The sequence below is a fragment of the Choloepus didactylus genome (assembly GCF_015220235.1).
Source record: "Choloepus didactylus isolate mChoDid1 chromosome 24 unlocalized genomic scaffold, mChoDid1.pri SUPER_24_unloc2, whole genome shotgun sequence".
NCBI classification, from domain to species: domain Eukaryota; kingdom Metazoa; phylum Chordata; class Mammalia; order Pilosa; family Megalonychidae; genus Choloepus; species Choloepus didactylus.
This window is the reverse complement of record NW_023637605.1, coordinates 900,364-926,166: the sequence shown is the minus strand read 5'-3', so window position 1 is coordinate 926,166 and position 25,803 is coordinate 900,364. Positions and strand designations below refer to the sequence as shown.

The following is a 25,803-nucleotide window of genomic DNA, read 5'->3' as shown; positions in this document are numbered from 1 at the left end:
CTTTGTGCACACAGGCTGATGTTTATTGCAAACATTATTTACAGTTCCAAATTGGAAACTTCCCAGTGCCCCTTAGGAATTAGGAATTTAGCAAATTATGCTACATTCACATCAATATTTGTGTAGTTTAGTGGTCTTCAGACTTTAGTAACACGTGAACCCTTTTTATAAGAAAAATATTCCCTAAGATCCCCAGTGTTGGTTTAAAAAATTTTTGATGTTCAAATATGTGCAAACATATGTACTTGAAACACTTAACCAAAGAGCCAAGGCAAACTTACAAATTAAATATTAGTAAAATTAATAAAATTTAAATTAATTATCACGTTAATTCAGTACAACAGAATTTTTTTTTCACAGTGTGACTAGTACTGACTGCTACAACTCAGTTCTTTTGAGTTTAGCATACCTGTTCCATGGTGTATTGTCTGATGACTCAATTTTCCCTCACCTTTTCTCTTTAAATTACTGTGAAACCTTTATTCCTTGCAGTACACCCTCCTGAAGTGGTTTGGTCTTCACTTTGTTTAAACATATCCTTTGACTTTTATGTCTGACTGTATGTTTGTTTGTTTTTTTCATTAACCCCTGAGTATTGAAGAGGTACTCTTACTATCATGGAATCTTAAATAGAAATGCATGTTGGGCAATAAAATCCTGGGGCAGGACTAAAGGAACATCTAGATGATCCAGAAAAACATTTTTTGTAATTTTTCATTTGAAATAATTTTAAACTTAGCAGAAAAGTTTCAAAAACAGTACAAAGGACTCCCATATACCTTCCACCAAGATTTATCAGTCATTAACCCTTTGCCATGTTTGCTTTTTCATTCTCTCTATACATGCATATGCTTACTTTTTACAAAGTATTTGAGAGTAATCCCTTATATGTGACTTTTTAAGATCAAAATGAAAACAAATTTTCCTTTTAAAAAATCAAAACAGTATGGCTAAAATCCCCATTGACTGACCACTCTCAATCCTAGTCCCTTTACTCTCTTTCCAGAAGTAATCCCAGTTTAGTGTGTATTCTTCCAGACTTTTAATGTTCTTACATAAATATTTTTACATTCATATATTTGCTTCTCAGAAAATATAGAGTTTTGTTTGTGTGGGTTTTTTAAAAATACAAATATACTGTTCATGACAAAGTGTTTGATGTGGAAAATGCTCAAATATAACATTAAGTCAGACTGTAGAGTTTTAATTACAGTCTGCTGTCAACTAGGCATAGCTGGGATGGAAGTATTCTCAGCTGTTAATTGGTTATCTGGCTCATAGGATTACGAGTGATATTTTTCCTTGTTTTATACTTTATCTATACTTTGAACTTTTCTACAGCAGGTAACTCCTATAACTGGTGGGAGGAAGGTAACCAAATAATTTATAAAAAAGATAAAAGAAGCTTGAAGGGTGAGTGGGGGTTTGTGAGCTCATTGAAGAGAGGCTCCAACAAACTGCCTAGTGGAAAGAGTGGGGGCAGGGAGAGAAGATCCCAAGGTGAGATGGGAAAAGCCTTCACTTTCTGTCTTGTTCCCCCTGCTGCAACCAGGAGGAGCAAAGGCACATGAAGATCATAGATGAGACTATGGCCCAGCTACAAGACCTGAAAAATCAGCACCTGGCCAAGAAGTCGGAGGTGACTGACAAGAATCACGAGATGGAGGAGATTCGTAAGAAACTGGGGGGCGCCAACAAGTAAGTGGATTCAGGCCTGAGGTGGGAGGGAGTAAATAGAGCAGGCAGCCTGTTGGATTTGGGTCTCATCTGGTTCCCTGGGCCTTCTTAGGGAAATGACCCATTTACAGAAGGGGGTGACCACCATTGAGACCAAGCTTGGACAGAAGCACAGTGACCGCCCTAACCTGCTACAGGCCTGCAAGATGCAAGACATCAAGTTGCCACTGTCTAAGGGCACCATGGACGATATTAGTCAGGAAGAGGTGAGTATTATTGTTGGTGGTGGCAGTGAGCTGTGAACAACATTAACCAAGGGTGGGGATTGACAGTGGCCAGGAGGGGGAGGTGAGAGAGAGAAGGCATGGGGTGGAGAGGAACACAGGAGCGATGCAAGGAAATAAAGCAAGGTGAGGTGAAGGCAGGTGGGGTGAAAGGTGGCAATAACCTTGGTGTGAGAGGGAAGTTGAATTGGTAGGGCTGGGTGCCAGTAGGTGGTGAGAGGTGTAAGCCAGGAAGATGAAGTTGTTCATTAACCTTAGGGACTTGAGCTATGTTAGCTCCAGCAGGTGATGGATATTAGTAGGAGTGGGAATTGAGGTGCATTAGCTAAGAGCAAAGGAAGATGGGCAGCTGGGGGACCTGAGGGATGATAGCCTAGCTGCAGCAAGGGACTCAGCTGGGAGAAAGTGGGGTAAGGGACATAAGCAATGCATAGGTGAGGAAGCTTAGCTACAGGAAGGGGAGGAACACTAACCAGTAGGGGAGCCAAGGTATTTTATCCATTGGAAATAAAAATTGGTGGTGAGGGGGTGGGGAATGTTACCTACTTGGAGGTGTGCATTTATCTTATCTTAGACCTGGTCATGTATCTCAGTCCCCTCTTGTCTTTCTCCCTCCCCCTTCCCAAATAGCATGTCAGTTTAATTCAGTAAAATATTTTGAACCCCAGAAATGTGCCACACATCATAGTAGCAAACAACATGATTACCCCTAATTCTAACGTATAGCCCTGCCAGGCAGGCATTGATTGCCCCATATTACAAATAAGGAAACCCTGAATCAAGAGAGCATGAGTTGCACAGGATCACACCGTAAGTAAGTGATAGAGTCCGATTTTGAACTCAGGTCTTTCTGCCTTCAAAGCTGCTATTCCTTCTGCCACACTGCTTTCTGGCAAGGTGCTTTCTCAAAGACATTGAAAGCTGCAAGAGCCTCCCCAGCCTCCCTCCAGAGGGGGCATTCTCATGGCCATTCCCTTTCATTAAGACTCTCCCTCTTGCCATTTGCAGGGTATCTCCCAGGGGGAGGATTCAGTGAGTGGTTCCTAGAGAACATCCAGTATCTATGCACGAGAGGCCCTCATCGAGATCGACTACGGTGACCTTTGTGAGGATTTGAAGGTGAGGATCAGCCATAAGGGGATGGGAGCATCTTCTCAGCTCTCCAGACAGAGAGTCAGCCCACTGGGGGTCCTTTGGATACCATGGTGGGAAAGTGGGGAGAGCTGGCAAAGGAGGGAGGATTGAGTTGTGATCCAGAGTGTCCCCTCCACCGCACCCCATATGTACACACAGACACATGCACGTCCCTCTCCACCGTCCAACTCCCAATTACTTGTGTCCCTGTCTGCTGCCACGGAAAACTTCATGTATGTACTTCATGTATGTATACATCTAAGCATGGATACACAGAACAGGCTCCTGGGCAGTGAATAGATAGCCCTCAAGTGTTCCTCAGGGCTTTATCCTGGGTACTCTTTCCTCCTGGGTGTACCCTGGGTATCTTTCATTCTCTTGGCTTCACAGGTACATCACAGGTATCTGCTCCATCTCCTCTGTGCAAGCCACATGCTCAAACCAGAAATCTGAGCATCATCCTTGTCTCCTCACCCTCTCAATTCCCATAATCACTAAATTACCACTCCTATTTATTCTGCCTCCTAAATATCTGTTGAATTCTGCTTTTTCCTGTTTCTGCTGCTTCTCTAGTTCAGGCTACTTTCATCTCTCACATAGGCTACTACTGCAGGAGCCTCCTAAAATAGTTAACAGTGTGTTCTAATCCATACCTCATAATTATAGCCAGAGAACCCTAATTGGTTTTAACTTTTTTATTATGGAAAATTTCAAACATATGGAAGTAAACAAATGATGAAACCCCAGGTCCCATCACCCAACTTCAACAATTAGCAACATACGGTCAGTCTTCTTTCTTATACTTTTCCTACCCCCACTGGACTTTTAAAGCAAATTCTAGACATTATTTCATCCATAGTCACCTCAGTATGTATCTGTAGAATATGAAGATTCTTATTGTAAAAAAGATAACCACAATATCATACCTAAAAACTTAACACTAAGTCCGTAATATCTTCTAATATTCAGTAAATACTAAGATTTCCAAGAAAGATCTACAAGCATCTTTTTTTAAAACAGTTTTATGTGTTTAAATCAGGATTCAAGTGAAGTCCACCTGCTACAATTAGCTTATTTATCTCTTCTATAATAATAGCATAGGATATATATTATAGGTTATATAGTATATAATATATATAATATATGTGTAATAATATGTAATATAATAATAATAAAGTCCCTCATTATTTTTTCTTCCCATTTATTTATGGAAAAATCTGGGTCATTTGTCTGTAGAACTTTCTACATTCTGATTATTTGGCTGATTATGTTCCCGCGATATTATTTAACAGGTTCTCCCACCCCCTGTATTTTCTGTAAACTGATAGTTTAACCAAAGTAACAACAAAAATCAACTAGAGGCGTCTCTCACAGGTAAAGGCAGGGATAATTTGAATATAGTATAGGTGAACTTCCTTTTGCATCACATCAGTAGACACGTGATGTCAGTTCTCTCTCTTTGTAATGTTAAAGTTGTTCAGTGTTCGACATTACCTATGAAATACTCTTGCCAAAAACTCTTAACAAGATCAAGCATCTATATCCACAAATTATAAGAAATACCTGTGGTACAGGAATATGTTAAATAAAAGCATGAGGTCAGCTGAATTCAGACTGTGGGAAACTCCAAAGGACAAAAGATCTGGTTTCTTCCATAAATAAATGGGAAGAAAAAAAATAAAGAGGGAGGAGAAACTGCTATAGACTAAAGGACGAATCAACCAATTGTATGATGTGGACCTGACTTGAACCATTGCAAAAACAAGAGAGGGATGGAAATCTGTAGACTTAAAGAGACATTTCAGCCAATTGCAATGTATGCACCTTATTTGGAACCTAATATGAAAAAAGTGTGAAAAAAATTTATAAAACAATCAGGGCTGTTTGAACCCTGACTAGATATTTTATGATATTAAGGAATTGCTGTTAATATTTTAGGTATGATGATGGTATTGTGGTTATGGTTTTTAAAAGTCCTTACCTTTTATAGCAGTGGTTCTCAGTATGAGGGGACTAGGAGTGGGTGGAAGAGGGAATGTTCTCCCTTAGGGACTTACAGAATACTTGGCAATATCTGGAAGCATTTTTGACTGTCATAACTGGGGTAGGGAGTATTACTGGTATCTACTAGGTAGATTCCTGGGATGCTGCTGAACATCCTACAGTACTCAGGACAACCCCTCCACCCCCACCCTGCCAACAGTGGATCATCAGCCCAAAATGTCAGTAGTGCTGAGGTTCAGAAGCCCTGTTTTAGAGTTCACTCTGAAGTATTTACAGATGAACATATATGTCTGGGATTTTCTTTAAGATAATCTGAGTATAGGGAGGGATTTGGGATATAGATGGCACAGATAAGTTCCCTATCAGCCTTTCACGAATTGGTTTTAGCAGCTGTTGGTGATCATTGCTTAGATCTGTTAGGGCATGCAAAGTGATATTCTTCTAATTCTCTCATTCCTCCTCCATTTATTAGTTGGAATTCTAAATAGAAGAACTTTCCCATATCAACTATGTATTTCTCTTGAACTACAGTTGGTATAGGAAAGGTTGAATAAATTCTTAATTCGTTTCCTTTATTTGCCAGCTTTCAGAATAATGAATTGGTTGCCCTCGTAACCCTCAGAGTTAACCAAAATTTTTTTGTATTCATTATAAATGTATGTATTTAAATGGATTTGGTATGCTTCAGTATACTGGAGGCATTTTTCTTCTTGATATTTAAATTATCCCTGCCTTTACCTGTGAGAGACGCTTCTAGTTGATTTTTGTTGTTACTTTGGTTATTATAGAAGATTCCATATGCAGTAGTAAAATGTTACAGTGCTTCCTCATGTAGCCCTCACCAGCTTCACAGTTTATAAAGTCATAGCCAAACTTCTGTCATCTGCACCCCTACACACTCCTTCCCCTCTCCCCTCCAGGTTATTTTAAAATAAATCCCAGACATCATAGCATTTCACTTACAAAATTTTATACTCTGTCTCGAATCCTTAAGGATTCTTAAGGAATTTTACTACCATTATCACACCTAAAAATAATAATTCCTTAATATTGTGATTAGTATTATGATATTACATTTCCTTAGTTATCATACACAGGCACTCCCACATTTTACTTACTTAAATTGGGAGCCAAATAAGATAGGTAGGTAGATAGGATGGGTAGATATATTGATTGGTTGTTAGGCCTCTTATATCTCTTTTAAAATCTATAGGTTCCCTCTCTATCTGTTTTTATTTTTCCTTATTTATTTTTTTGTTGTTGAAGAAATTGGGTCATTTCTTCTGTAGGGTTTTCCACATTCTGCACTTTGTTGATTGTGTGCCTGTGATATTTAAAATGTCCTCCCTAAAAATAAACAAAATAGTACTGCTATCCCCTATTATTCCTGTAAGTATCAGTGCTATTCATTAGAGATTACAGTGTGCCTCATGTGTAATTTTCTAGTAGCTGTATTTTAAAAAGGAGAAATTAATTTTAGTACTATATTTTGTTTAACCTCAGTATATCCAAGAGTATCATTTCAACATGTAAATAATATAAAAATTATGAGTTTTTTTATACTGTCTTGAAAACCCAGTATGTATTTTACACTTATAATGCACCTCAATTTGTATGCAAAATTTTCATCAGAAATACTTGATGTGTATTTAGCATAAAACTTATGATTGAAAAAGGAGACCCGCATACCCAAGTTATTCTAAATATATTTTAAAGGTTCCCTAAAACTGAATTGACTATTACTTTTTTAATTAAGTAAAGTTAAAAGTTTAGTTCTTCAGTTGTACTAGCCACATCTCAGATGCTCAATCACCACATCTGGCTACTGCCTACAGTATTAGACAGGGCAAATCTACAGGATTAGTCAGATTGAGGTTTAGAGTACTTCATATGTGACATTGTTACTTCCACGAAGAGCTACGTATACATAATGTCCAGTTCTTTTTGTGCGTTTAGCAGCTGCAGTAATCATAACCTAGATCCATTAATTCATCAGGGATTGCAAAACGGTGATCTGATTGTATCATTTTTTTCTTTGTTTTTTGGCTGGAACAATATTGAGAGACTTCCTCCAATTATTTGGTTATCCTGAGGTCCTAGATTGCATAGGAAAGACAGGATATATGCCTGATTCTTTCCCTTTATTTGCAAGTTTATAAAATAATGAGTTGGTTCTTTGACATTCTCAAGATTTTTCCTTTGAATTGTTTTCATATTATTATGGACTTAGGGATTTCTGTGTATTTCAGTCTGTTGTGGTTATTATCTTTGGTGCTCAAATTGTCCCATCTTTAGCCAATAGGAACTTATTCAAGTTGGCTTCTGAACCATTTTGACACAGCCCTTTGTAGTCTTTGATATCTTCCTTGCTTTCTGATAAGACCAAATAGTCCAGGCTCTTCCTATGTGTTTCCTGCCCCAGACTTGGAATTAGCTATTTCTCTTAGAACCTCTGGCTTTTTTTAGTAGGAAATGCTATTATTTAGTGACTACTATCTGGACACTGGAGTGCTCCTGACTGCTGGGTTGGTCAGTGCTTCCAGAATGTTTGAGTAGCCTGGGCTATGAAATCCATTTTTTATCTTGAAAGAAAAATGCATCATGAGTTCATATTGATATTTCCAACTGAAGTTCTAATTTTCACAGTTTAACATCACTGATTTTACATTTAAACCTTTAGTTATTCTTACTGGAAATCAGTTCCTACCAACATTAAGATAATGACATATTTACTTTAACCTACTCTGTATAAATAGTTTGAAAATCGCAATATTATGTTATTACTTTCAGTTTGATTATTGAACACTTTTTAAGATGTCTTTCAGGTTCTTTTGTCATTAAGCTAATGTCTCATTGGGCACGTACTTCACATTTCTGTATTTCAGAGTAATTTGAAATAATTCTGAGCGTTTAACCAACCAACTTGATACATAGTTAAGTTTTATTGATTTGTTTTCAGTTTTTAGATTGTTTTTCCAACTGTAATTCAGAAATTTTTCAAACCTACAGAAAAATTGAAAGAAGAGTGTGGTGAACACCCATACACCTTTTATCTTAGATTCACCAATAAGTGTTTTAGCACATTTGCTTTGCCTTTCATCTCTCATCTTTCTCCCTTACCCCTCCTCCCTACTTCATATGCACTTTTTTTTTTTTCTGAACCACTGGAAGGAAGGAGTAGACATCATGATACTTTAATCCTAAATAGTCAGACTTCCTAAGAAGGAATTATAATGTGGCTTATGAGGGGGGACAGTGGGATTCAGGGGGCCATGGGGATCACACTCCCCTTTGTCTAGTTTGTGGATGGATGAGTGGAAAGGTGGGGGAAGGAAACAAACAAACAGACAAGAGTGCCCAGTGTTCTTTTTTACTTTAGTTGCTCTTTTTCACTTTAATTATTATTCTGGTTATTTTTGTGTGTGTGGTATTGAGGGTGTTGGGGATTGATTTTGGTGATGAATGTACAACTATGTAATGGTACTGTGAACAATCGAATGTATGATTTGTTCTGTATGACTGCGTGGTATGTGAATATATCTCAATAAAATGAATATTAAAAAAAGGAATTCTACATGATGACAATTTTATATTACACATAAGAAAATTAATAGTAATTTCATAATATCTAATATGCAGTCCATATTCAAATGTCCCTAGTTCAAGTATTGGCTTAACAGTTTTTTTTTTGTTTTGTTTTGTTTTGTTTTTCATTTTTATTGAGATTGTTCAGATACCATACAATTATCCAAAGATCCAAAGTGTACATTCACTTGCCCCTGGGTACCCTCATACAGCTGTGCATCCATCACACTTAATTTTTGTTCAATTTTTAGAAACTTTTCATTACTCCGGACAAGAAATAAAGTGAAAGATGAAAAAAGAAAAAAAGAAAAGGAAACTCTAATCCTCCCCTGTCCCTAACCAACCCCCCTCAATTGTTGACTCGTACTATTGATATAGTACTTTTGTTACTGTTTATGAAAAAATGTTGAAATACTACTAACTGTAGTATATAGTTTGTAATAGGTATATAGTTCTTCCCTATATGCCCCTCTGTTATTAACTTCTAATTGTATTGTCATACATTTGTTCTGGTTCATGGAAGCGATTTCTAGTATTTGTACAGTTGATCATGGATATTGCCCACCATAGGATTCAGTTTTATACATTCCCATCTTTTGACCTCCAACTTTCCTTCTGGTGACATATATGACTCTGAGCTTCCCCTTTCCACCTCATTCACACACCATTCGGCGCTGTTAGTTATTCTCACATCTTGCTACCAACACCCCTGTTCATTTCCAAACATTTAAGTTCGTCCTAATTGAACATTCTGCTCATACTAAGCAACCATTCCCCATTCTTAAGCCTCGCCCTTTATCTTGGTACCTTATATTTCATGTCTATGAGTTTACATGTTATAATTAATTCCTATCAGTGAGACCCTGCAATAATTGTCCTTATGTGTCTGGCTTATTTCACTCAGTATATTGCCCTCGAGGTTTTGTCATCAACCCTTTTTTTTTTTTAATATGGTTTAGTTCACTCGCCATACATTCCATCCCAAGTAAATAATCGATGGTTCTCTGCATGGTCATACATTTATGTGTTCACCACCTTCACCACTATCTATATAAGGGCATCTACATTTCTTCCACAAGGCAGGAAGGAGAGTCAAAGAAGGTAGAGAGGCAAAAGAAAGAGGAAAAAAAAATGACAGCTAGGAAGCAGCAAAAGGAAAAATAACCTTAAATCAAAGTAAAGAGTCAGACAAAACCACCAATGTCAAGTGTCTAACATGCCTCCCCTATCCCCCCCTCTTATCTGCATTTACCTTGGTATATCACTTTTGTTACATTAAAGGAAGCATAATACAATGATTCTATTAGTTAATTACAGTCTCTAGTTTATGCTGATTGCATCTCTCCCCCAATGCCTCCCCATTTTTAACACCTTGCAAGGTTGACATTTGCTTGTTCTCCCTCGTAAAAGAACGTATTTGTACATTTTATCACAATTGTTGAATACTCTAGATTTCCCCAAGTTACACAGTCCCAGTCTTTATCTTTCCTCCTTTCTTGTGGTGTCTCACATGCTCCCCACCTTCCTCTCTCAACCGTATTAATAGTTACCTTTGTTCAGTGTTCTTACATTGTTGTGCTACCATCTCCCAAAACTGAGTTCCAAACCACGCACTCCTGTCTTCTATCACCCTGTAGTGCTCCCTTTAGTATTTGCTGTAGGGCAGGTGTCTTGTTCACAAAGTCTCTCATTGTCTGTTTGTCAGAAAATATTTTGAGCTCTCCCTCATATTTGAAGGACAGCTTTGCTGGATACAGGATTCTTGGTTGGCGGTTTTTCTCTTTCAGTATCTTAAATGTATCACACCACTTCCTTCTTGCCTCCATGGTTTCTGCTGAGAGATCTGCACATAGTCTTATTAAGCTTCCTTTGTATGTAATGGATCACTTTTCTCTTGCTGCTTTCAGGATTCTCTCTTTGTCTTTGACATTTGATAATGTGATTATTAAGTGTCTTGGCGTAGGCCTATTCAGATCTCTTCTGTTTGGAGTATGCTGCGCTTCTTGGATCTGTAATTTTATGTCTTTCATAAGAGATGGGAAATTTTCATTAATTATTTCCTCTATTATTGCTTCTGCCCCCTTTCCCTTCTCTTCTCCTTCTGGGACACCAGTGATACGTACATTATTGTACTTTGTTTCATCCTTGAGTTCCTGGAGACATTGCTCATATTTTTTCATTCTTTTCTCCATCTGCTCCTTTGCTTGTAGGCTTTCAGGTGTTTTGTTCTCCAGTTCCTGAGTGTTTCCTTCTGCTTCTTGAGATCTGCTGTTGTATGTTTCCATTGTGTCTTTCATCTCTTGTGTTGTGCCTTTCATTTCCATAGATTCTACTAGTAGTTTTTTTGAACTTTTGATTTCTGCCGTATATATGTCCAGTGTTTCCTTTACAGCCTCTATCTCTTTTGCAGTATCTTCTCTAAACTTTTTTATTTGATTTAGCATTAGTTGTTTAAATTCCTGTATCTCAGTTGACGTGTACATTTGTTCCTTTGACTGGGCCATAACTTTGCTTCTCTTAGTGTAGGTTGTAATTTTCTGTTGTCTAGGCATGGTTTCCTTGATTATCCAAATCAGGTTTTCCCAGACCAGAACTAGGATCCAAACAAGATTCATGTGTAGGTTTTGGTTGCTAGGTCTCTTTAGCTCCTCTCAATCTGGAACAGTCTCCTCACTTTTTTGTTTTTTTGGGGATGCATACCTGTAGTGAGCAGTTCACACTCGCTACTTAAAACCCCAGTTGGAGCTCAGCTGAGCTGTATTCGCTTGCTGGGAGAGAGCTTCTCTCTGGCACCACGAGGCTTTGCAGCCCGGGCTATGGGGGAGGGGGTCTCGCGACTTGGATCCGCAGGTTTTGCTTACAGATTTTATGCTGTGTTCTCAGGCACTCCTCCCAGTTCAGGTTGGTGTATGATGAGTGAATGGTCTCGTTTGTCTCCCTGCAGTTATTCTGGATTATTTACTAGTTGTTTCTGGTTTTTTTCACTTGTTCCAGGGGGACTACTTAGCTTCCACTCCTCTCTATGCTGCCATCTTGCCCCGCCTCTTAACAGTTTTTTGTGTGGAACTAGGATCCAAACAAGATTCATGTGTAGGTTTTGGTTGTTAGGTCTCTTTAGCTCCTCTCAATCTGGAACAGTCTCCTCACTTTTTTTTTTTTTTTCATGACATTGACCTGTTGAAAGGTCCATGTGAGTTTTTTTTGTAGAATGTCCCACATTATGGATATGTTGGTTTCATTAGAATGTTGTATAACTTGTTCTTCCAACCTTGTATTTACTATAAATTGGAAATTTGGTTTAGTCTAGAGGCTTGATAGATCTGGGTTAAGTATTTTTTTGGCAAGAAAATTTAAGAAATTTTTATTTAAATTTTATTTATTAACATTATTTTATTTTATTTAAAATTTATTTTATTTTAAAATTTATTTAAATTTATTTAAATTTGAAGAATTTAAAAGTTAAGAATTTTTTCATTGGTGATGCTGTGTCATGCCAACAGGCACATGTCAAGATGTCCCACTATTGGTGATGCTAAGTTTGATCCCTTAGTTAAGGTGTTAATTGCCAGACCACACAACTGCAAGTATACACTTTTACTTTTGTAATTAGTAAGTAATCTTTAGGGTGATTCTTTGGCATCTTGTGAATATGCTTGTTCCCCACCAATTTCTTACCCAGTTGTTTCCATATTTTAATTTAGTTTTGTTTTATAATTATATAAAATTGTCATAGGTTCTAAAACTAAAAATATAAAACAAGGTATATAAAGAGAAGTCTAGATTCCATTCCTGTCTCTTTCACCTCCCTTGTTCTCTGTCATGTAAGCTATCAAAGTTCAATCAGCACCTTCCAACAACAGCTTCTGATACTAACTGCAAATATTGCAGTAACTCAGTCCAATTTAATTATGACTTTACCCGGAGTTAGGTCAGATTCTGGAGGTTAAGGGCAATCCTTAACCACTCTTACTTCTGACCAACTGGCTACAAATTTTGGGTCTCCCCTCCTCAGTTTTAAAAATTCACTAGAACATCTCACAGAACTCACTGAAATGGTATGCTTACAATTTTAGTTTTATTGTAGTAAAAGGATACACATAAGAAGTCAAAAGACGAGACAGGTAGGACGAGGTCTGAAAAGGTCTCAAATGCAAGCTTCTTTGTCCACTCCACATGGAGTCAGAACCCGTCACCCTCCAAACAGAGATGTGTTTTCTCAATCATGGAGGCTCCTAGGAGTTTCAAATGTCCCAGATTTATCTGGGGTCTCATTACATAGGCATGATTGTTAGATTCAATATCCACATGGTTGAACTCAATCTGCAGCCTCCTTCCCCTCCCAGAGCTCCAGGAGGTGGACTGATATGATGTGACTCAAAGCCCCAACCCCCTAATCACCTGGTTGATCTTTCTGGCCTGCTAGTCCCCACCCTAAGACTGCAGCTGTGGCTGGCCCCTCCCTGTTGTTTCCATAGCATATTAACTATCAGGTGTGGTCCTGGGCCTACCTTGTCACAGGAAATTCCAAATATTCGGAAGTTGTTTCCCTAGGAACTGGGACAAAGACCAGCTAAGTTTTTCATTATGCTATACCTGCCCCAGCCATTTCAATTAGTTTCTAGATTATCCTTTTTTCTTTTACTTTAAAAATACATATGTATATAAATATACTCATATTCCTTTCATCCCTTTCTCAGGAAAAAGATGGCGTGCTATTGTATACATTTCATTTTTCACTTAATATATCCTGGAGACCACTCCATAACAGTATATAGAGATCTTTGGAAGGACTTGTCCAAAATGTGAATGTTTATGTCTGTTCTGTGCCTGAAACCATTCAGTGGTACCTCATTTCCCTCCAAAAGGAAATTGTCTTAACAAGACCTATGAGGTCCTTCATAATCTGGTTTCTGACTCTCTCTCTAGCCTCATCTCTTCCTCTGCCCTCACCCAGCACATACATGTGTATGCATGCACACGCACATACACACAATCACCACTGTTGCCATACTGAATTGCTTTTAGTTCCTCGAACCAGCCATGAGAAAAACCTCTGGCCGTTACATGTGATGTTCCCATCTGCTTAGAACACTGTCTTTCTCCCTGTCCTCACCCATTTTTCCTGTAGGCCTTAGCTGAGGCATATTCCTAGATGCCTTCCCTGGCCCCGAAGTATGAGTTAAGTGCCCTTCTTGTGTGCTGAACCAGCATTGTCTGCAGTGTGGTATTCTGATGGTTTACTTATATGCATTCTTCAACTAGATCCATAAGCCCTGTGAGCACAGGAACCATTGCTCACAGATTATGAGGAGTCCCAGTACTTGGCACTTAGTTTGCATTCAGTAAACATTTATTAACTAAAAGTGGCAGAAAGGCATAAGCCCAGACATGCACATACAGTAGCCATAGACCTAAAATCAAAACCAAACTCACCTGTAATTTGCTCAAATGTAGTAATCTGAGCAGAAAAGATGAGTTGCCTTAATCATTGCAGAGCTGTAAGTGGAGTCTACAGCAGTCTGGGTGGGAGCCTCTAAGCCACCCCGGGATGGTGCTAGCTCGTGGCCTGGGCTGAGAGCCAGAGAGGTTATGGTACCACCAGCTCCTGAGAGACACAGAGATTGGCAGCATCTGGGGTAAGTGTTAGAGATGAGAAAGCAGCTTCAGCCTGTAATTTCCAGGAATGGTAGAAGTAGACAGGGCTTGGTAGGAGGAGCTGAGCTGGGGAAGAATATCCTGCCTTCTATATGTGTTCAAGGGCAAGGTCCTTCTTGATGTTGCTGGGTCTGGGGCTTACAGGATGCCCAGGCTAAGGAGGAGATTAAGCAGGAGATGGACACACTACAGCAGAAACGGAATGAGCAGCAGAATGTGCTCCAGCGTATTGCTGCCCCCAACATGAAAGCCATGGAAAAGCTGGAAAGTGTCCAAAACAAGTTCCAGGAAACCTCAGATGGTAAGATTTTCCCTTCTACGTAGGCCTCAGATGAGGGCAGGAGGCTGGAGGTATGCCAAGAGCCTGGTGCATATTATAGCAACTCCAGTTTTTAACATGCTTTCTTATTTAATACTCCCAAGATCCCTGAACAGTAGGGGTTATTACATTTATTTTAGAGAGTAGAAAACTGTTGAGGTTCAGACAGGGGAAATGACCTGTGCAAGGTCACACAGCTGGTTGCTGGTAGAGCCCAGGGAGAAATCCATGTTGATGTGGATCCAAGCCCGTGTTTCTTCCTCTGTGCAATGTGGTCAGCCCACTGGATACAGAGCCTTGTAGTACCCTCTTCTTGGGACTCTTTCCAGGCATTCTTCTCCCTCTGTGGAATATATATGCTCTGTGGATTGTCATTTGCTGATCATTCTTGCCGGGGTATTTTCCCCAGCCCTGGCAGAACCAGGACACTGAGGGGTCATTTATCTTTCCCTTGTGGCAGAGTTTGAGGCAGCCCGAAAGCGAGCCAAGAAGGCTAAGCAGGCATTTGAACAGATCAAGAAGGAGCGTTTTGACTGCTTCAATGCTTGTTTTGAATCTGTGGCCACCAACATTAATGAGATCTATAAGGCCCTGTCCCGCAACAGCAGTGCCCAGGTAGGCTGAAGCCCCTTACCCAACCAGTTCCTATCATCCTCACTTTCCCTTCCCTCTAGACTTCTCCCCATCCCTATCAAGACCCAGATCTACATCCCAACATATTTGCTTTCTCCCCAGGCATTCCTGGGCCCTGAGAACCCTGAGGAGCCCTATTTGGATGGCATCAACTACAACTGCGTGGCTCCTGGCAAATGCTTCCAACCTATGGACAACTTGTCAGGGGGAGAAAAAAACAGTGGCAGCTCTGGCTCTGCTCTTTGCCATCCACAGGTAAGACCTCCCCCCCCCGCCCCCACCCAGTACATTTGGGAGAGAGAATGAGCTGAAGCCACCAGAAGCTCTGGGCCCAAGGATATGGAGAGATCTTCGGAGATGAAGATGCTCTGATGAAATCTGGATTTCATTCCTGTTTCTCTTCCTACTACAGTGTATCTGGCCTTGATTTTCCTGGACTTTTCCTCCCCAGCCACCTTCATCCACTCAGCATGTCTTCACTGGCCCTTGCATATATTCAGTCCCACCTCCAGGCTTTTGCTTATGTAGTTGTTCTCTAATAAGCCCTTTCCATGAAAATCTAGCTTGACTGTCAACTTCTACACCTTCATGCCTTCTTATTCTCCTCCTTACAATTTAGCGAGACATATAAACAGTGTGCTAAGTGTTGCTACTGAGGTAAGGGTGCTGTGGGTGTTTAGAGGAGGGACACCCAACCCAATCTGGGAGAGGATATAGGTGGGCCAGGGAAGGAATCAAGAGCAAGTAACACCTCAGCAGGACATACACAGGACAAGTAAAAGTTTGCCAGGTAGACCAGCAGGCTTTCTTGGCAGAGGTTTCAACATGTGCAGAGGCAAGGAAGTGTGACAGCATATAGGATGGGGGTGGTGGTGTATCAATCTCTAGGATACCGTGGTCAATATTAGAGCCTAGGAGAGCTTTCTCTCTAGCCATCCTGGAAGCTCCCTGAGAGGACCATGTCTTCTCTTGGTTCTTCTGCAGGGTTCTGGAGCACAGGGCTAGGTTCAGAGCATGACTCAGTTGATTTATTGGCCTTTAGGGGCTCAGGCAACATTAGGACCTAGATTTTTAGTCTCTGAAGAAGTGGAGGGGGAAGCTGGCCTGTTTGATGGGGCCTGGGGCTGCTCCACCCTGCCTTGGCCCCTGCCCTCAGTGTCAGCTCATCTACTGGTTCCCTCCCAGCTACAAGCCAGCCCCCTTCTTCGTCCTGGATTAGATTGATGCTGCCCTCTATAACACCAACGTTGGCAAGGTGGGTGTAAGGAAAGTGGAGGTCTGGGAGGGAGGCCCTCAGGTTGGGTTTCAGAGAGCAACTCCTGAGTGCGCTCTAGCTGTTCCTCCTGCCTGCTCTTTGTGCCTGGGAGGCTGGGCCCAGGGTCATCTACACTGTGATACTGTCAGTGGTCTTCTTTCAGCCTCTTTCTCCACCCCCATCCCCTACCCTTTCTGCCTGCTAGTTATTACTGGAATACACAGGGAACCGTTAAGGCTTGAGCCCTGCTAAGTACCTGGCAGCCTCTCCCACAGGTGGCAAATTATATCAAGGAGCAGTCGACTTGCAACTTCCAGGCCATCGTCATCTCTCTCAAGGAGGAGTTCTACACCAAGGCTGAGAGCCTCATTGGAGTCTATCCCGAGGTAGGGCAGGTCTGACTCAGGAGCCAGGCCCACTTCCTGCCTGACTCCCCGCAGCAGGAAGGGAAGGCTACAGTGGAGGGCAAGGCGGGGCTTGGGAACATAGTGAATCAGGTCCTGGATGGCCATTTGGGTTTGTTAGAGCCCTGTCCTGGAGACTAGGCTAGGCCAGCCCAGCTGGGCAGGGCCACTGCATTTGGGGACAGGTGGAAAGGCCAGGCATAGGCAACCAGACAGTGGAGAAAAGGAGGAGAATGCAGAGGTAGGCAGGGAGAGAAGACACATGGGACTGAGCACATTCTCTGCCATCCAGAGAGAACCATTGCCTGGGCTTTGGGCAGGTACTGTAGGGAGGAGGGTTTGAGGCCCCCAGTCCTGGGGTGCTAGACCCCTCTTAATTCTCTCCTTACAATTTTATTTTTCTTTTTCTCCTTCCTCCTTCAGCAAGGGGACTGTGTGATCAGCAAAGTCCTGACCTTCGACCTCACCAAGTACCCAGATGCCAACCCCAACCCCAATGAGCAGTAGCATGAGTTCTGCCCTCCTACCTTGTCTGGATCCCTAAGTTTCCCCTCTCCCAGTCTCTCGCTATTTGCCTCCCAACCTTCTCCAACCTGCTGGCCCTGTTTGGTATAGTCAAGGGATTTAGGCACTGCTGTCAAGCATGAAGAGGAACAGGTGATGTTAGCTCTTGATTCCTAAGCTACAGGGAGCATCCTGGCCTCTGGAAGGAGCTGAGCTGAACTGAGCTGAACAGGGCCATTTGTCCACCAGCCTCCCCCACCTCATTACCCATAATCATGGGTTCCTTGTGCCCCTTGCCCACTGTGTGTGGGGGTATGTATGTGTGTATATATGTGTGTATGCATGTGTGTATGTGGGTGTGTTTGCAAACTAACAAAGATAATGGAGATCTGTTTTAGAAAGAGCTTAGGCTGAATTTAATTCCAAGAGAGCTTAGGTTAACAGCACCCAAGAGCTGGGCAAAGGTACTCAGGACCTCATAGGAGTCTTAGGCAGTCACCTGAAACTGCCCTCATTCATTCATTCACTCATTCATTCCTGTATTCATCAAATACTTACTTAACACCCACTATTTGTCAGGCTCTGTGCTACAAATACAGATGTGCTCTCTACCCTCCTTGTAAGGTGATGAAATGGATTCATAAATTACTGTGGTTAGCTGAATGTCATATATATAGGTAATTTGACTTTTTGAAGTGGAAGATTCCCTCCAGACTTCCTGGAGGTCACATTTGAGCTGAACCTTGACAAATTGGGTAGGATTTGGTCAGGCACTAGGAGAAGAGCATGGGCTCTGGGGACAGTTATGGGTTCTAGTCCCATTTTTATCATGTACTAGTTGTTTGACCTTGGGCAAGTCAGTTGACCTTTCTGTGCCTCAGTTTCCTCATCTGTAAAATTAGGCTAATGATGTTGTTACCTACCTCATAGGATTTAATGATGTCAAGCTCCTCACTGGTGGCCTTATGCCTGCTTGGAGTCTACTAGGTGCCAGCCACTCAGAATACAAGTTGCCTCATGTCTGGATCCCTGTGGGCTTCTGATCCTGGCTGTTAGGGACAGAAGGGGCCTCCAAATCTGGGGTGCTCAACATCCTGGTTGCTGGGAAAATCCCAGGACACTTGTGGGTTTTACCTGGTACATGGAGGGCCTAAGGAATCCTGTATTTTCAGTCATGTATGGTAACCCGGTGCCTGGGCCCCACCTGAGTTGTGAGGAAGTAGGGGAGAGGTAGCCTGGGCCACATCCCAGCCTAATGTGAATTTCCTTTAGGAAACCAACTATGTTAGTTGTAGGGGCTATGGAGAGACAGCAAAATCTGGTGCAATGAGTTCAGACTTTACTCATTCGCATACACTCAGACATTTGTCCTAATCTGCATTTTATAAAAGTTGAATCAATTCTAATTGCCCAAATAATGCATGAATTCATTCTCCTTTCAAGAAATGAGACTGACATACAGCTAGCTTCCTTTGACTACCACTTCCAATCTTTATCCCTTTCCTCCCACCCACTCTTACCTGCTGTTTTCTTTGTTGTACATCCATCTAGCTTTTAATACTTTTACATGTATTTATGAATTCATTGAAAAGACTTGTATGTGTTTAATGTAATTGTTATATTGAATTTTTTCAATTTACTTTCTTTGCTTAAAAATGTTTTGAGGTCTGTGCATGTTGCTAAATGTAGATTCAGTTCATTCTTTGTAATTGCTGTTTGCCGCAACATGACTACCACATTTTACGTACCCATTTTTTTTGATGGACATTAAGACTTGTCAGTTTTATGCTATTACAAAGTGCTACCTGGAGCATCCTTATGCATGTGTGTTAAGTGTGTATGTAAAAGTACATGTGTGGAAGTTTACCTAGGGTTGATACCTAGAATTGGAATTTGTGGAGACATAGGATATTTACATTTTCATTTTTAATAGATACTGCCAAATTGCCCTACTGTACTATTTGCTCATTTTTGTTGAGGTCATCTTGGGTCTAACATTGTCTATATTCCTTAGTTTCATCCTAAGCAGTGATATCCATGAAATCACAGGTTTGATATGCTAATTGTGTTTTTCTAATACATATTAAAAGGTATAACTATTAAAACAATTAAATTTGTCTGTGTTCAACTGGTTTTAAAAAACCACATACTATCAGTGGTATATATACTATACTTTGGGAAATGCTGAAATATTTGGAAGAGCACAATGTGGGAATCAGGCCTGATTCAAATCCTAGCTGTAGGAACTTGGACAAGTTATTTCACCTCTAAGCCTCAGTTTCTCTTCTATAGAAGGAGCCATTGCTATTCTCTCCATTTTACAGATGAGGAAGCAGGCCCAGAAAGGTTGATTGAGTCAGCAGAAGTGGTCCAGCTGGCAGATAACAGCTTGTAGTTGAACCCAGTTCCTCTGATTCAGTCTACTGCTTTCTTCACTATAAAGGTGGCTTTCAACCTTGGCTGTGCATGAGAATCACTTGTGAAACTCCTTTTCCTTTTTAAAAATCAAAGTAATGTATTCACAGGATTAAAAAGAAAAGTACAGAAGGGCTTATAATGAAAAGTAGCAGTGCCCTGCCACACCCCCACATCTAAAGGATGTGCAGCTTTTAAATAATTCCTCTGGTCCTGCCTCTAGAAATCTGATTCAGTGGGTATGGATAATAACCTGGATTAACTAATCCCTACAGGGTAGAAAGGATTACATGAGATGCCTTGGGCTAAGGCACTGGCACACAGGAACAAAAAGTGCTACAGAGAAGCCTAGAGAATTTAAGAGGATCAGGGAGGTGAGATGACTTGTCCAAGATTCCAGTGGTTTGGTGGCAGAGCCTAGACTTAACCTCAGATCTCTTTAGTGCTTGGCCTAGGACTCTTTGCCATGTTCCACACTGCCTCCTATCATCTCAAGGCAACATGGTGCTCAGGAGGACAGACACTGCTGTGTGTTTCCAAAAGCAAGCTGGATGCGAGTAGAATCTCTAGGACTTCTTGGAAGACGCTCAGTTGACCCATTGTGGACACTGTAGCATTGGTCTAGGGAGTTGAGTACTCCACAACAGTATCTACCTTTAATTGAGCACTTTACTCTCTGGTTGTTGTCACAATGTTGCAAGTCTAGGAACAAAGAGATGAGTCAAGTCTTTATCCTGCTTTTAAGGAACTCACAGTTGAGTTAAGGAGAAAATTCATAGTTGATGACATCACAGGGAGGCATACAGTGTGATCAACAGTATGACAGGAGCACAGAAAAAGGTAGAGATTCAGGGAAGGCAGCCTCTACACTAGGGGGTGATCTGAATTTAGGAGGACTGTTAGGAATTGGCCTAAGTGAAGAGAGTGGAAGGAATTTCCACGTGGTGGAAACAGTATGAACAAAGGCCTGAAGGCAAGAAACTGTGAATTCTGGAAATAACAAAGCATAGTTTGCAGGGTGAGGAAGAGAGCAGCCAGAAATGAAGATGGACAGGTAGTCAAGAACCAGATTTGTATAGGGATTTAGTCTTTGGCTAAGGAATTCCTGTTACTTTGTGGGACAACATGGTTCCCATACTGGCTAAACACAGGAAACATGGGGCATCCCGGGTCCCAACCTCTAAAAATTCGGTTTCAGTAAGTCTGGGGCAGGGCTTCAGAATCTTGAGTGCTTATAAAGTTTACCACATGACTAGGGAGCAGCCAGGTTTGGGAACTTTTGCTTAAAAGCAATGTGGGAACCATGGTTTTTAAGCTGGGGAGAGTTTAGATCAGATCTGAATTAAATGAACTTCTTTCTGACCAACCAGTGTGGAATGGATTGGATTAGATGCTCATGCTGTGTGTTGCCATGTCTGTAGTTTCCCTGTTACTCAACTTCTCATACTGTGTTTATTGTTTGCTTATTTTGTCTGTCTGAATAAGGTGCATCTTGCTAAGTGGAACAGTATCCAACACATAACAGGCACCTGATAGCTTTTGAATGAGTGAATGTATGAATGAATGCATTTGTGAAGGAGAGAATGAAAACAAAGGTTAGTTAGGAAATTACTGCAAAAGACCAGGAGGCCTGCAAGGGGGAGGGCAGTAGGAATGAATAGGAGGTGAGAAGGTGCAAGCTGTTAAGGAAAGGTGATGAACTGTACTTGGTGACTGATTATTGGATGCGGAAGGGTGACTGAGAATAGAATGAATATCCATTAATGTCCAGAATTTGTACCCTCTCAATCTTTCTCCTTCCTTGTACATCTCTGAATTAGAATGAGCCTCCTCAGCAACTGGAATTTCTCCCTCAAGTTGAACATTCTCTGTGTGCTCCTCCCTCCCCCCCAGCCATTGATTCATTCACCCAGTTCAATAAATCTTAGCTAAGCACCTCCTGTGTGCAGAGAGGCTCTTCCAAGCCAGTATTCCACCTCCCTCTTTCCTACCTCAAGAGATGTTTTTGAGGGCTTTCCCGGGTAAGACTCATTATCCCTTATACAATAACAAAAAGATGTCCGAAATGTCAGGCTGTAAGGGAACTTAGAAACTGTCCATCCCCCTCCTGATGTCCTCAGAGGGTAAGGAACATTGGGAAGTGGTGAAGCCAGAACTTTCCACATCACCTCTAGAGCCCTGGTCCATCCCATCGCAGATCAAGACAGGTGGAGGTGGTCAGGGAGAAGATAGGACTTAAGTGGAGCTGTGAAGCTCAATGTATTGGACAGGCCAAACAAGATGCTTGCCAATTACACTGCTCCCTTCTGGAAACCCTCAGCAAACCTGCTATGCCCACAGTCCCTTCTAAGAGGTTTTTTAAGCATAAGTTGCCATGCTTTTTATCATGTGACCTCGTAGTCCTGGCCACAGGTGATTAGATTGGGATAATATCTCACTCCAGGACAGCTGAAGTCTGGGCTGGCCAGCTGCCTGTTCGGTGGCCTGGTGTAAGAACTCTACCTCATAGGGATGGCCTGTATCGAATGGCAAAAGCATGAAGCAGTCAGATCCCCTTTCAGGAGGCCAAATGAATGACATTCAGAGAAAGCAAACAATCCGAATTTAGTGAGGCAGAAGTGTAGATGAGAGGTGGCCAGAAACTAAAGAGAAAGCTGCGAAAACTGTGTCAGTATACATCATGAGATATTTGTATCATCAGATTGTGGGGACAGACACAGGTAGCAGAAGCCATGAAGCAGCAAGATAGTAAGGGGCAAAGGACACAAAGCCTTGAAGCAACAGGAGCCATGTTGTAGCATCAGCCATGAGGGCACAGAAACCGTAAGTCACAACCATGAATACGTGAAATCCACGAAACAGCGAAAGGCCTGAACAAGATACGTGAAGCAAGAGACGCCATGGGTCTTTTGGAGCCACAGATAGCTGGAACCAAATGGCAGCAAGATCACAAGAATCTAAGTGGCAGCAGGAGTTACAAGGCAAGCAAAAGCTACAACACAGAGAGGCCCTGGATTATGGGAACTGAAACCACAAGAGCCATGAAGCTGCTGGAGCCAGGATGCTTAGAAGATGTGGGGCAGCAAAAGCCATGGACTAACGAGGAGGGGAGCAGAAAGAAATTAGTTGGTAGCAGTAGTAGTAGTAGAAGTAGAACCAGAAAGTAGTTGAGTCACCATTTTGGGAAGCACTAGAGAAGGGAGCAACAGATGCCTGCAGCTGAGGGAGTGACAAAATAAGCCAGGCTCTAGAACTGCTTTTGATCTGAACCATTTTCAAGTTTCTGTTCTTGTGTGAGGCTGCCTGGGTAGCTGTTCTTGTCTTCCTTATTTCCCTGTGAATACTTTAATAAAACTCCGTTAATAACCAGAGTGTGTCTTTGTTTCGTGTAATCTAAAGGAGGTTAACAAATGTTGTGTGCAGTTTGGAAGGGTGGAGAGCAGGGCAGAAGGTCTTCCAGATGGTTTTAAACAAAGAAGCAAAGGTGGAAATTCGTTCTTTCTCATTCCTTCACTGACATAGGCACTTTTCATTCATTTACTTATTTTTCTCATTCACCCAGTCATTCATCCACTCATTCATTCACTTATTCATGTACTCATTAGTCATTCATTGACTTAGTCATTTACTCAGCCATGCATTAATATATGCATTTACTTATTCATTTGCTCATTTATTCTTGTATTCACTCACTCATACCATTTTCCATCCTTTTGTTCAGCAAGCATATGCTGAGTTCTGTTGTGTGCCAGATCATGTGCTAGGTTCTGGGGATAAATGGATGGATACGATATACTCCCTGCCCTTCAGGAGTTCACTAATTTGGGACTCAGAGAAGTAAGTAGATAAGTGTAGTGTGTGGCAGATGATATAGCAACTCTAGGTGAGACACAGTGAGAGCACATAGGAAGCACTGGATGGTTCAATCTGGATTGGGGTGGGGTGGGGGGAGTAGTCAGGAAAACCTTTATAGAGGAGAGGGCATTTGAACCGAATCTTGAAATAAGGGTAGATGTTTGTGGAAAGGGAAGAGAACATTCCAAGCAGAGGAGCTGCCTAAGAAAAGTTACATGAAGTGTGTGAAAGTGCATGGATTTTCGGGGGACTGGGCATTGTCCCACGAAGTGGAAGAAATGGTGGAAGGCAGGTGGTCAAGCTTAGCTTTGACCCTATGGGCAATGTGAAGCTATATAAGGATTTGAATCAGGGGACTGACAGCCAGATTCATATTTTAGATAGATTACTATGGTTACTGGTGGGAAAGATGGTTGGGGGGTGGGGGTAGGGGTAGAAATGAAACACTGACTTAAATAATGTTTCAGAAAAAATTATGTGCAAATGTCATTAGAGGCAGGATTGAAAAGTTGTGGGAGCTCCTGAAGAGGGAGAGAGTTCTTCCAGGGGACTAAGGAAGACTGTTTTTTTGGAGGAGGAGGGGGAGGAGGAGGTGGAATTTAAGCTAGGCCTTGAAGAATAGGGAGGATTCCAACTGGTAGAGATGAGGAGGAAGGGCATTCCAGGCCTGGGAAACATGAAAAAAAGCAACGAGTTGGGAGTAAATATGGCACATTTGGGTTAAGAAACATTCCAGTTTGACTGGAGCAGGGGCTGCATTTAAGGGAGAAGCAGGAGGGGAGAGTGCAAGCTTTCCCAAACTTTTTTTTTATTTGGCCGCAGTGGGTCTGGAGGGACAAGGGACTTTTTTGGGGGGAGGGGAGGATGGTGGATAGAAGTGTCCTTTTTTTTTTTAGTACTTTTAAAAATTAATGTCTTGGGAGAGGCGGGGCAAGATGGCAGAGTGGCGAGGAGCAGAATTTCGTCTCTCCCCTAGAGCAGCTGGCAATTACCCAAGAACTATATGAAACAATGTTTTCGGGGTCTCCAGTAACCAGTCACACATTGGACACAAGTTTGAAATTGGAGGAAAAGCTGAGATCGCAGTGAACATTGTAAGTTCCCTGGACCAGGAGTCTGGCACCCCTCCCCACCCAGACCTCACAGACTGTCTTGCTGCTGGCTCCCTGAAAGGGGGGGGGGGGACGACAAAAAACAGCAATCTGCTGAGGGCAAGAAGGGAGACTCAAACCAGCCTCAACTGCAGAATTAATTAACAAATTAGTTAACTAACTTTGGGCGCTGGGGTGCTAAAGAAGGGCTGGGCTCCAAGAAGTGGGGGTACATAAAAGTGGGCACCTATTCCCAGACTCCAAAAAAGCCATTTTTTTTCCCCTACATTTTGTCCCTTCGGGCTTCTCACCGATCCCTTATCTTTCTGCATTTCAGTAGCCCCCGGGCAGGGGTGGAACTGAAGCGGTTGGAGAGTAATTATCAGACAATAGCCCAAAGCATATCTTTAAATGCTCTATTCTGACACTGACAAAACTTACAGGCTGGGGAAAGGCTTTTAAAAGAGACTCTTTTTTTTTTTCTGTTTTTCTTTTTCTTGATCTCTTTTCTACTTTTTTTTTTTTTTTTTAATCTGAAAGTAATATATGTGGTTATTTTCTATCGGAAAGCCCAGGTTGAGGGACTAGGCTGGGCTTGGGGGAGACAGAGTACCCACAGTGTCTTTGAATTCCGTATTCACTACTGAAGGCCTCCCTCCCCCACCCCGGTCTTTAATTGGCAACTCAGGCTGACCAAGGAATCTACCTGGAGAGGCCCCAAAGAAGAGAGAGGGGAAGGGAATAGTGCCCCTGAGAGACAACTGGAGTTCTGAGGATTGGGAGAGTGGAGGGAGGTCCAGCTCAACTGGCAGTCCTCCTTCTAGGAATTCAGACCCCAGGGTCAGTCAGCCACGCCCATGACAGGATCAGAGTCACCAGGAGAACTAAAGGCTCCATACCTCCTTACACTGGTGGGGGAGCTGCAGGCTGGCCAGCGCCACCTGCTGGACAGGAGAGGAAAAGCACCAATTCTAAAGGCCTCATAGGA

At 41.8% G+C, this 25,803-nt stretch overlaps 1 protein-coding gene across 1 annotated transcript in view; it reads left to right on the top strand.

Annotated features, from left to right (window-relative positions):
- The window catches only part of SMC1A (structural maintenance of chromosomes 1A), a 38,433-nt gene extending 15,193 nt beyond the window's left edge, over window positions 1–23,240 (top strand). The window contains 10 exon segments of the mRNA XM_037823763.1: window positions 1,553–1,698; window positions 1,790–1,943; window positions 2,970–3,080; window positions 14,484–14,640; window positions 15,119–15,273; window positions 15,394–15,504; window positions 15,506–15,546; window positions 16,477–16,546; window positions 16,822–16,932; window positions 17,374–23,240. Of these exon segments, the coding sequence (XP_037679691.1) occupies window positions 1,553–1,698; window positions 1,790–1,943; window positions 2,970–3,080; window positions 14,484–14,640; window positions 15,119–15,273; window positions 15,394–15,504; window positions 15,506–15,546; window positions 16,477–16,546; window positions 16,822–16,932; window positions 17,374–17,457 (1,140 nt within the window). The 3' untranslated portion in view covers window positions 17,458–23,240.
- Window positions 23,241–25,803: the final 2,563 nt, after the last annotated feature.